At 31.6% G+C, this 13,354-nt stretch overlaps 1 protein-coding gene across 14 annotated transcripts in view; it reads right to left on the reverse strand.

Moving 5' to 3' along the window:
- Positions 1 to 13,354, reverse strand: part of LOC147064435 (RNA binding protein fox-1 homolog 1-like) — a 522,090-nt gene that overhangs the window by 9,752 nt on the left and 498,984 nt on the right. For 6 of the 14 annotated variants that reach the window (XM_085957957.1, XM_085957951.1, XM_085957950.1 and 3 more), the window contains 6 exons: positions 11,108 to 11,200; positions 9,208 to 9,262; positions 7,277 to 7,297; positions 5,005 to 5,182; positions 2,332 to 2,389; positions 703 to 723 (listed from right to left, as the gene is read on the reverse strand). In XM_085957957.1, the coding sequence (XP_085814083.1) occupies positions 703 to 723; positions 2,332 to 2,389; positions 5,005 to 5,182; positions 7,277 to 7,297; positions 9,208 to 9,262; positions 11,108 to 11,200 (426 nt within the window). Of the gene's footprint in view, positions 1 to 702; positions 724 to 2,331; positions 2,390 to 5,004; positions 5,183 to 5,717; positions 5,818 to 7,276; positions 7,298 to 9,207; positions 9,263 to 11,107; positions 11,201 to 13,354 lie in introns of all 14 variants that reach the window. The other 8 variants (XM_085957955.1, XM_085957953.1, XM_085957956.1 and 5 more) reach the window with 3 other exon arrangements.

Consider the following 13,354-nt stretch of genomic DNA (forward strand, 5'->3'; position numbering starts at 1 on the left):
TAACTTAAAATTATTTATTAGACAACATAACAAAACGTGTAAAAGAGAATATTTTAGTTTGAAAGATGTAACAATATACTCGATTTACCCAAAACTGTTAAATCTACATATTTATCAAATTACATATAATTAAGTTACAGAGAGTGAAAGCAATATTGAGAAACGATGATTGACAAATTAGACTGCTCGCAAAGTACTCGACATACGGAATGTAATCAGTCAATGTGTATGAATAATGGTATTCAAAACAGTCTAGGGTGTGGTATTATTTTATGGTTAGTAATAATGTAAAACTACATAGGCTCTATGAACTATTGAGGAAACTACGTATCGGTCATTACAGAATCAGATGTGCCACTTTAATTATTGATGCATCCGAGTGGTAAGAGAGTACAATAATTAGTTTTAGTCACAATAGATATAATATGGTGAACCACCGACTGACAAAAAAAGCAAATAAATCATCAATGTATTAACAAGAAAATCCCACAAGTAGATCACAGTCCCACCAAAGAGCCTCAAATGGAAGTGAATGGAAATGTGCAGCTGTTGGCAATACAGTAGGTAGCTATATGCGGGATAACGCTCGTACAATATACTTGTTTAAACACATAACCGTGGCACAAGTACAATATCTACAGGTAAGTAAGCATGAATCAAAAAAGAAAGCATTAGCAAACAAAGTTTAGGGGACGGCGTTACCTCCGTGACGGGTTTCGTGGCCTGGAACAAGAATGATTATGCTTCGAAACACATTACGCTTCACACAACAGTCAGACTCTGTAGTCCAGGTATGTTTCACTATGAATGTTCTCTTATATTATTATATTTTAGTACACTTTGGGGCATTTCCAGATGCTAAAAGTACGACCTAATATTAACAGTACTTTTTAATGAATGAACTCTTTTTAGATTACATGTGCCTCTCGTGCTACATATCAGCTTGACCGCTAGCTAAAGAATCTTCCCTAGTTTAGCGCCCCTGAGGAAGAATAGATTCTGGGAGTAATAGCCGAATTATATCATAAACAATTTGTATTTACGAAAAGAACATTTATATTGTTTAATGCATTTGAGTTGTCAAGAGTCATAACTCACATATTCCAAAAATTGAGTTTTGAAATAAATCACATAAAACCACCAGAGCACTGTTTTTTGTAATTAGAAAAAAAGTATTGAACTCCCTTGAATATTATGAGTGAGTCGATTTACATTATTTAAAAAAAAAATATATATATATAATACTCATAAGGCTGCAGACCCATCACACTATGAGAAACAGAGCTCCCTGATTGGTTAGAAAGGGCTTGATGACAGAACACACATTATTCATTGAAAAATGACATGAGTTATGACACCAAAAGTCAACTTTGTCAACAATTTTCACATGGTTTAAAGTGAAACCATTTTTGAAGTTATACTTCTTTAGGCGCGTTTGGAAAATCATATCAGAGTGTATTTTTGGCGTGTGACATGAAACAGATAATTTATTTTTTCACACAAAAAAACACACTCGATTGGATTCAAACCAACGATTGTTCAGTTATCAGCTGAACGCACAACCATTACGCCACAGAATGATGCAATAGTGACAATTATACAGTATAATATTATAGTTTAGAATAGTTTCGTTGCTAGGCAGCGAATTTATTATTGTCGGCCATTTGCAATTCCTTACGTAAACAAACTATTAAACGTCATAGTGGCAGTTGTTACTTTAAAAATAAAAACAACGATAAATAATTATATACTTTAGTAATATAAGTTAAAGTGTATAGAAATAAACCAACACCGTTCCAATAAGGGGTCCTTTTTCTTGAGTGTGTAATTTAACAAGATAATTAAGAGCTAGTCGAAGAATCTAGTTTATCACAAGTTTTGTTTTTGTTTTGTTACGCCAAAGTTCTAACGTGCGCGCGTACATAAGTACACACACCGTTTTTTTTTATATAGAGCCCTTAGAATCACTTGGCATATGTAACTAAAAAATGACAAAATTGCAAAATATGAGTTATGACTCTAGGCGACTCATTTGTATTTTATCAATTTAAAAACAACAATGTGAGACCGATGAAAGATACAACTTGAACACAAGAGAACTCCATCCAACGTGTAGATCACAACCGAACAGAATCTGTAATTTCTTTAGCTAACGGTGGAGCTATAGTTGGAATTAATATTAAATCACAATGTTCAGTTAAGTTATTTGATTTATTCGAATGTTTATATTAAATCTTCAAATCACTCTTCATTTTAGACATATAATTTAGTTTTTGTTGCATATTTGGTATTTTATTTATTCAAAGGAGTGTATTCAAGAATGTTTTTTACCTGGAGCCTATAGTTTGGATCCGCGGTGGCTGCTGCTAGGTAGGGGTCAAAGTACACGCTGTTGACAGAAAAATCATTTTTAAAACACTTCCCATGGAAAAGTAATCTCATTAATAATATGACACAATTCTAAAACAATGTCATTTCATCATAGTGATAAAAATAAATCAAAAACTGTATTCAAAATGAATACTTACGAAATAGTAACTTTATCATTAGTAAGAATTCTAAAATTTAGTAACCAGCTATAAACACTTCTTAAAAAAATGTTAGTATTATATTCATAATAAAAGAAAAATCAAATGATTCATGATAAATGTGACAGACCATCTAATACAATTCGGGATTATATAAACATAATTTGATTATATTTCAATTGGTTTATGGTTTACAGTTCTCTGAATAATTCCACAAATAAAATGGTCGATAATATTATTAAATAAAGTAAATTTTATAGAAGTATATTGATAAATGACAATATTGACTGAAATAATAAATTGCCATCTGTAGGAACACAGGACAGTTTTAATGTTATCTTCAAGCCCCACATGGAAATGTAAAATAATATTCGAAATTAAGCAGATGGATTTATAAGAAATAAATGCTTTAAATAAACCAATTGAATATTTTACAATCAAAATGTTTACGACGTAGATGAAAAAGTATGAGAAGAATAATTGTGTTGTAGAAAATGTAGAAAGGAAGCATTATTAAAAGAAAAATTTTAAATGCATTATTTCATGGCAACACTTAGTGACACATAAAAACTACATATTAATAATCATGTTTGCATTCTCATGGCATGCCCAATATTTAATGCAATACTTCATAAAATATTTACAAGAATAATTTATATATTAAGATGCAAATATAACACGTGATAATTTTTTCTCAACTAGGATTCTATCGGAGACAATTAAAAGCATGTGTGAAGATAATTCAGGATTGAATTTACAAGAAGAATGCCAACATGCGGGAGTGTATCTCGGAAAATGGTAAAAGATTTTCTCAATGTCATTATGATGGTTTTTTTTTTTTTTAAGATATCAATGTAACATAATTATATTGTCATAATTCTATTGCATACCAATTGACGGTATCACATGCAAAGGCGTACTGTTTAGTTTTCAACGATTACATGTGAATTGTCCAAAAGCTCATATACAATTTGTAATATGGACAAAAATATTAAATTTGTTCTAATTACAGATGGCAGAAAAGCATTAACTTTTTCTATGTCTCACGATATTACTATAGCAGTATCTGACAGGCCGCTAATTTTTAATGACACAATGTTGAATGTAGAGCAAAGCTTTACTAAAATCGCTGTAATAATTGCTGATAATTTATAGCGTAGTATTTCAGAATTATTTAAACAGATGTCACTGTGTTTAATTTTTTAGATTATGCAAATCAATCGACAGTGGCTAGTAATTTGAGTTTAAAGTTGGACGAAATAACTCGCTAAAGGCATAGAACCGGTTAAAAACTAATAAAATTGTCATACACTAATATAAGTGTTTTTGTACAATTAGATGGACATGAGCAAATAATAATAAAAGTGTAACAAAGAAGCTATTGGATGCCGTCATGTTTTTTTTTTTAAAAAAAATGCATTTGATAGCTTTTTGATGACTTTTATTATGACTAGCTACTCAGAATCGACAACAGCTGAACAGTAATTCTTTCGCATGTGATGCCTTAAATAAAAATAATTAAAAAAAAAATTGTGTAGCAGATCACAAATCTGTATTTATCATAATTTAAATACAGGAAAATCGATGACTCGACACTAAGCTGTAAAAAAGTGATATAAAGTGATACAATGTTATAAAAAACACTTCAGTATCTACTGTAAAATTAACCAAGAGCACAAATACGGTTTACTTTGCACCAGGTGCGAACTAAACACTATCCGTACAAAGTACAATTTTACAGTAAAATAGATTTACAATAGTTTCAATAGAAACATGTATTTAATTCAATTGATTCGGCGACAGTTTAATTGACGGTAATAATCAATATTTCATCTCATTACATAGTCGGCCAATTGGCAAATGGCCAGATTAAATAATGTATAAAATTGGATGAATGCATTCTTCCCAACAGTACATGAGGGTCAGCATTGCGTAATATAAGTAGGTGTGTCAATGAAATTGTTGCAAATGAGGACAATCATGATTTAGTGAATATCTATTTTAATCCTTTCCAGAATTTATCTATATTCTTTTAAGAAAAACGTATCTATAAAAAGTAATACACAATCACTTTGTTTAAGATAACTTTAACTGTAAACAAACATTTATTGTAATGTAGACTAGTGACTGACAATAATATTATGTTGTCTAATTAAATGTCGAAAAGGATCATAGTGTGTAAATATTAAAGAGTAGATTAAGTATAAACCTATAAAGGTAATTCTTATTGTAAGAAAATTTATTTTATTAGTGTGAACTTAAAAAAATAGGTAAATGGTTGTTTTACCATATTTTGTTCACTTCCAGTGTGATTCGAAGCTGCAACCTACAAATTTAGAGATCGTCGCTCACTCACTACGTTACTACGAACGTTAGGCAATATTATTTTGCGACACTGGTTATTTATTGCAGTGTCAGATTGGGTGGTGTGTTTGTGTATTTGTGTGTGTGGGGTATGGGGGAAGTGGGTACTCACGTGTAGGGATGCAAGGCGGCGGCGAGCGGGTTGTGGCGGAAGGCGGCGGCGGCTGCAGCGGGCTGGGGGGAGGAGGCGGAGGCGGCGCTGACGGGAGGGAAGTGCGTCAGACCGGCGGTGGCGCGCGACAGCGGCATGTGACGGCCGCGCTGAATGGCCACTCCTCTCAACGCCGCGGCTACATGCACAACACACACACAATGCAATCGCTACCGGGACGGCGGAAGCGGCACGGCGCCCTTCACCCGTCATGCTCCGACCGAGTCGCGGGAAGATCGAATGAATGCGACCGGTCGGTATTAAAATGCTAGTCTCCCTTCGGTTCGTGCACGCGAAGCTATATTAGATGATTAAAATAAACCAAAGACATCAAAGGCGACAAGAAGAGCTGCGTTCGATTAATATGCGGAAGGGTACTGTTATTTTTGCGCCGGCTTCCGATTGCACAAATTTACGCGAGCCCCCTCCGTCGGTCGGGAGAGGGTCGGTCAGCTCCTTGTCGCCTTCGAAGCGACACGATGCAGAGTGAATCTAAAAGAGGCTACGTCAGGCCCGAACGATACGTCATCTAAACACGAGTAGACAGGAAAAACTTGTGCAATCCCGAGCGGACGGTCGCGCCGACGGCGGTGGTGGATTAAAGTACGACTACTGGAGGGCGTGAGATGCGAATGCGGAACGGTTAAATGGCGGAGACGAAAGACCAAGGGTACCTCCGGCGCTGGGCTGCGTGGCGAGGGGTGAGCACGAGGGGCGGAGGCGCGGGGGAGGGCGGCGCTAGCCACGGCCACGTCACGCCCGACACCCGCAAACCTACCGACAACACAACCCACCTCTCTCACTCACTGACCGATAAAACAAGCATCAAATCGGCCACATTATCCCATCCCTCTTCTCATTTTGCCCTCTGCCTTTTCTTCTACTTGCTGACTTGGTATCTCCACTCTGACAAATCTGCCATTCTGTTTTCTTTACGGCTCAATATATATTTTTATTTCACTTTTATGTATTACTTTTAACAATTAAATAAGACAGCTAAGAAAAATGTTTAGAAAATCACAATATCGCCGTAAAGTAAAAATTTGAAGGACAGATTTCTCAGCTAACTTGGGTAATACGAAATTATGAATGTGAGCATTAAACTATCTTAAAATTCTTTGGCATGTATTGTTCTTCAATAACACAATATTCTTCATTACATGAATTAAATTTCAATTAAAGTCAAACAATAAAGTCCCAGTTGTTCCCTGTTTGTGAATGAATGTTTTGTTTACTCTTTTCAAGTTAAAATATCTATTTACTAATATTAATAATATGAATCTAGACTTACTTTATTTTAAAATAAATGAAATATGTTTTTATTTACTATTAATTCTATTTCCCTGAAATATTTCAATCTCTGTTGAAAAAATAAAAAAAATATTGGCTGAAAAAAATTGCTGAAATGTTTATTATGTGTATGAAACAGTTTCTGATACAAAATGGAGATAAAGGAATTCAAATTATTGAGTCAAGGCAATTTTATGAAGTGCTCAAAGTCAAAGATTTATTTAAAATGAGTCCTAAAATTATGTGAATTTTGTACAAATTGCAGATGAACAAATATAACGGAAATAATTATTGATTTCTTGAAAGTTTTTCTAAGATTAAATTTTATTGATAACAAAATTTCAAACAATCTTTGACTTCAGTTCCACGTTTTGCCAGATTTAAAAAAAAAAAACCAGTCAAAAAAGCTAATTTTCATTATGAAGAAAAATGGACTATCGAAATAGTGTCCCTAAATATTAGGACAGACCAATTAAATAAAAGACTACTAGTCTAACAATGCATTATTTGGTAACTCTATTATGTTATGAGAAATCTGTCAAGAGTTTACGATCAATTCAACAACAGGGTCCAATATCATATTTTGCATGTCGATCAATTGATATTTTACACTTAAAGAATAGTTTTTGGAGACCTAGATAATATTTAACTATAAATGTAAACATAAATAAATTTCGATCGTATCATTATTCTAACCTATAATAATTTTACAGGATTGTAAACAGATTAATGCCATTAATAAAACTCATTACTTCAATAATTATAACATTTATATGAAATTGCAGCATTTACGGTGAACAATTTTTACTTGCATTCATGGCAAATAATCACTCAAAAAAAATGAATTAACATGCCATCAATATATCAATCAAATATGCCTAGTTCCATAACCAATGTTCTAGCAGAGATAAAATTTTATTATATTAAATCAACAACAACATACCTTCAGGCCATTGCACGCAAACTGTAACAAAATAACAAATAAAAACGTTTTAATATATTATAGCGCTCAATTGTAAATGCATCTCGATATTATTACAATATTTTCACCCACTCTCCATATGCCATAGATTATTTACAATGTATAAATGAATGTTGTAATATTGATTTGTTTTCCGTAGGAGGAAGTGTTAAAAAAAACATATAAAACACTGACAGATCAAAACAGATCACGCACACAAACAGAAACTAAATAAGCATATGAAGTGAACTGAGCAGCCAAGTGTTATATAGAAAACATTCCCAATCTATAGAAATTAAAGGACAGGGAACAGTTATTGCTCGAGAACAGTGAATCGCCACATTAACTACATACATACTTCTGTTTACTTCCAATGACAAACTAGAAACATTGATGTCAAAAATATATGAAAAGTAGTAAACGACAGTAAATTATAACTTTTTCCACCTAGCTGTACTGTATAGTGTATACTCAACCATACAGTGATGTTAATACAATCTCAGTGTAGATCAAAATTTTTGGATTTCAATATAATGGGGTTTTCTTAATTACATTATTAATATATTTGTTGTTTAGAAAGACAGCTATTCTAACCTAACATAAATTTCTAATTTTAATTAATTTATTGACAAGGTAACACAAAAAGTTTTTTGACAGCTGACAACACAGTGTTGCTAGTACATAATAATAAATTATGAATTCAATGAATTATAATAAAAATAAAAGTAAACAATATTCATTTGTTTTATTTGCCATATCAGGTCAATCTGGAAATATTTTGTATTTTACGAGGGGTAAAAAATACTTAAAGAATTATAGTTTTATAAGTGAATATAAATACAATATTATATTGATATTTTAATATACCTACTGAAGTAACCGAGTAAAGCATATGGTAGAGAGTGGGCTATTCTATGTCACACAGGTTAAAGTAAGCATGGGGATTTTGCATTCAAACGACAGTTCTACTTGATATTATGTGTACCGTACATACAACAACCAACATCAATATCTATGGATAAAACGGCTCTCTCACCCAGCGTAGAGACTGATCCGTTCCTAGTTAGTAATACTAAATGTAGGAAATAAAAAGAATGCCAGCTATAATGATTTATAGTCTGTCAATGTCATTTTGTTAATGACACAATGTATTTGAAATATTGAATGGGCATGGTTATAATGTCATTTATTATTGACAATATTGCAGACATTACATCAGGAAATTAATGATAACCCAATTCCAAATGTGCACGAGATTTATAATACAGAAAGATAATTTGAAGATTTCATTTAAACGTAATTTAAAATAAACGTCCACGTTATTTATGGTGTAATTTAAAAATACTTAATGTCATCAATGTTACAGAAAAATTATTGATTAAATGTAACGTTTACTATATTTTTGTCGAATCCGTTAGAAGTATTTGGAATTGTGTGACGTTTTAAAATAGCATTCTTGAAAATTATAATTACTATTGTTAAACAAGCCTTTTATTGAATTACATTTATATGCTTATGAAATATTAATACAAAGCTTTCTAATTTTATTATTAAAACTATTTTATCAATATGCTTGCATGCCAATGGTGAATAATGTTAAAAAAAAGTGTTAAATAGTGGAAAATATAACAGCACTTGACAAATAACATTAATTTTATATAATGACTGATTTATTTTTTAAACAAAAATATTATAAAAAAGGAAGTGATGAAAAAATCATCATTTATTTGTTGAAGCTATGAATGATTTATTCAAAAGAATTAATGTACGCTAATTTCACGACGACAAATGAAAAAAATACAAGTAAATTGACATAAAATATATCTTGACAATTTCTAAGCATTCATTAAACGTAAATATAATATAGTAAGTAGGTATATTATTGTCTAAAACATAATAATTAATAATCTTACCATTTGGTACTGTGGTCGCCTTCTTGGTTTGTACTCTAGCTGTGGCATTGTTTACCTAATTCAAAACAAAGATTTTAGTAAAAATAATCTTAGGTTATAATAATTTGATTAGTAATAAAAAATATTGAATGACTATTGAGTGGTATATGATCTCGTAAAGAAAACATATTTGACATGAAGCTAGTGTATATAAAGTATTTATTATTTATCAATATAAAATAATTTACCAGGAAATCACAAAAAAATATCATCATGACATAAATTATACCATAGATTGAAATAATATTTAATTGGAAAAATCAAAATAATATAGCTTAGCAGGGATTCGAACCCGACATCTTCAAAAATACATATTATAAAGGAATTAGCAGGTAATTCTAAAACTTAAAAAATATGCTCTATATTGAATAAGAATATATAAGAAACAAACCAATAATATATTATAATAAGTAGAAGTAGTAAATTTATTAGAAATAAACTAGGTACTTATAAAATGTTGAATAATATGAATGATTATAGTTTGATATCGAAAAAATATTATACTATTAGAACTTACATAACTAAATTAAAATAGATTTTAATGAAATGATGAAATCACAGGTGAATGAATATAAATAATTAATTATTACAATCACCAAAATTATTAATGAATCCTTCGGCAATATTTTAAATGTTTAAATGCTATCTGAGGCCACACAAATACATGGAATTTTGTAATTTTTCACAACAGCAATGACATATTTTTCAATATCGCATTGGCTCGCAGTAAACATGGAAACATAAAATATTGGTTGAAAGCTTTCATGAAAAACTGGTCAAATTATATTATGAGTTTTAGCTAGCTTCAGAAAGATGAGATTGTATTGGTCTTAAAGAAAACTGGGAATTGAACCCAATATTTTTATTGTAACCTATAAAATACACATTTATGTAATTAAAATACTTAAAGCTATTATTCTGCTAATTCGGAAATTTTTATTGTGCATTGTATGAGATTTTAATTAAAAATAATACATAGTTCAGATTACAGTTAATACTGTTTGTTTGAGCCTGTTTATTATTTTGAGCAAAATAAACAACAAAAGTTGTTAAAGAGAAGCGTTTAATTGAAGTATTTGAATTAAAATTTCAAATTGAAATGACAAGTTATGTTTTACATAAGTTATAGCAAGTATTTAGTATTATTAATATGTTGAAATTATTAAAATGAAGTGGCTCATTTGTCTAAGACTGTAATGATTACTTTAGTGAAAGATGTAATGTAGCATTAACTGTTACCATGAGGGCACGGCACAATTACTACGTAATTGTGGGAGAGCTCACAAAAGTCTTACCTCACTTGAGTCCGGGTGGTTTAAGTTTGTTCTACTATCGCTCTCTCTCTCTCTCACAACCTTTTTTTCATCGGCACTTTATTTAGCCGTCTAGAGAGTAAAGGGATAACACAAAATGTTGATTTGTTTAATAGACATATGGATAATAATTCTAAGACTTCGATGTCAGATCACTGTCCGTGACCGGATATCCAAATCGTTCAGGTTCAATTGAAAAAAAAATTGTTTATGTTACGATTCTTGAAAGATTGATTTTATTTTTATCGTAAGAGTTGAATCGTGACAGAGACAATGAGCAGATGAACGAGACGGGGACGGGGAATGGGAGGTGGCAGTATTCTGCTGTCTGTAGTAAACATGGAGGCGTACCATGTCAGCAAACAATTTTCAGCCGATAAAACATTAGTAGGAAATTTATAAGAAAATATGAAGTAAGCGATGGTTTGTTTCGAATGAAATGCCACGGGCATGGTGTCTACAGAGCAGAAGGGGAGGGCGGGGAGCGGTAGGTTGTTACAGTTAAATAAGTGCTACCACAGATGGTAAATCATAGAGATCATGCACACCTCTATCTTTCTGCCCTCAACCACGGTGCCGTGAAGTCTCTCTCGTGCGCGCTCCGCATCACCACTATTTGCGAATGTTACAAAACCGAATCCCTGCATGCAAGACAGACAAAACATGCATTAAAAACAGCGTCGCTCAAAAACAACGTGCAACAAAAATTAACATGTATGCATCGCATATTGTATCGGAGAGGTTTCATGTATTTAGAAATTGCACTTTGAGCGTACGTTACATCTTATAAGCATTTGAGATCTAAACACATTAAACAAATGATAAACAAGGTGCTTTCCCCACTGTACTATGACAAAAGTCGCAGACTTGACAGAGTCCACCGTTTACAAAATATTCAGACTGAGCATCCGGACTGACTCTATGTGACATATTTACACTATTCCAACTACCGCAATATCTCCAATGGAACACAACAACCAGATGACATGTCAAGCGTTTTGCTAAACCTGAAGCGGACAGATCAACACTAAACAAAATATATCACTGAAGTGAAGTAGGGACAGATCAAAAGAAGTGTTTTTAAGAAAATGAAGATAACTAATGGAAGTCAATTTACTTTAGGTATAATAGAGTATTCAATAATAATTATAGAGAAAGGAAGGCTGAAGAACTCTGTGATGATGTTTCTCGTAGAAATAATATTTTACAGCAGTAGGTTTATCACTTAAAGACTTAAACTAACAACAGACGTGGACTCCATCTCCCAACTCAATCAAAGGGTAAAGTTTAAATCACCATAATAGTTACAGGAATTGACCAAAGACAATTTGGAAGATATTAGAAAAATTAATATCGTAAAAAATATCATTCATTAAAAGTAAATGTGTGGCATTAAAATAATATATTGGATATTATAATTCATTTCAAGTTCGATTACAATGTGTTAAGCAGCTAGTTTTAAACTATATAGAGGTAAAGGTGATATATGATGATTAATTAGAGCATGACCACAAAAGTAGAAGCTTTTCCTTTTACCAAACGTAATATTGGTGAAAATTAATGGACTGAACGTATTAATTACGCAGGTATAAGTAGGTATATCAAGTAACAGATCACTTGCCAAGAGCCGATACTACATAAGCTGTGATCTAAGCCACATTCAATTATGTACAAATTTTGGTGCCAAAGTCATACTACACTGAAAAATCGAGCCACATTACAAATATATTAAGTATAGCAAATATTTTAGTATGATCGTGAGTTTCAAATCAATAGAAATTTCTGACACATGCCTCCAAATTGTTTAGTGTTCGACCACTAAAACATATTTTATGCAAAACTACTGGGAAATACAATAACAGTTTTTTTTCACTAAGGACAATGTATTCAAATATGTAAGGAGTAAATTAATTCATATTATTTTCCTGATAAATATTATTGTGACAATCATCAAATTGAGTATTTTGCTTACATAAAGAATAACAATTCTACACTAAATATATTTGTCAGTTGTGTGACATTTCATTATATGTAAGTAAGTTATTTATTTTACAGTTATTTACCAAATTTAAGGTAAGTAATTAATAATTTTACAATATCAACAGTGATTGAATTTTTTTACTTAATCAAAAAGTCAAAATAAAAATAAGTCTGTTGTTCACAAGATTGACTGAAGTGTCCATTGACAATGCTTAATAATATTTTTAAGACCGCAGAAGTGACTGAAGCTTTGTTCAAATCTCCAAGAAAAGGGGTACTGGCTGTCAAGTGTACTAATCATAATAATATGTATAAAGTTAAAAATTACTGTCTGTTATTTCAACTATAAGATAATGTTTAAAATCCCAATTTCAGTATTGCTTTAAATGTATCTTAATCACCAACGTATGAGTAAAATGCATCCATATTTTGTACGAAAAAACAATTAAGTAATATAAATATTGCTACAACTGCATTTTACACATGCGCATATTGCATACATTACGAGTAATAGAGACACTGGGATTTAGTGTAAATAAATTATTTACTCTATTACAATATGTAATACAGTTGAATCTCAATTTAGTCATGGTTACCTGCTTTCTGTACTTCAAAAAACTAAATTCGCATTGTATATGGTAGGACAAATATTTTTTATTCATTCGATTTAAATTTCGTGCTCGTGGTACAAGAGATACTGACTGAGAAGTGCTTCGTGATCGACTATTATTATTATATTTTGACAGATGACACAATTTATTCCTGTCTGCACCATGATTGTAATTTGTAAACGTTCAACACGTGCAGTGATTGGG

This window comes from Rhyacophila brunnea, unplaced genomic scaffold, assembly GCF_057557595.1.
Source record: "Rhyacophila brunnea isolate RB1 unplaced genomic scaffold, BYU_Rbru_1.0 scaffold_7, whole genome shotgun sequence".
In the NCBI taxonomy this organism is placed as follows: domain Eukaryota; kingdom Metazoa; phylum Arthropoda; class Insecta; order Trichoptera; family Rhyacophilidae; genus Rhyacophila; species Rhyacophila brunnea.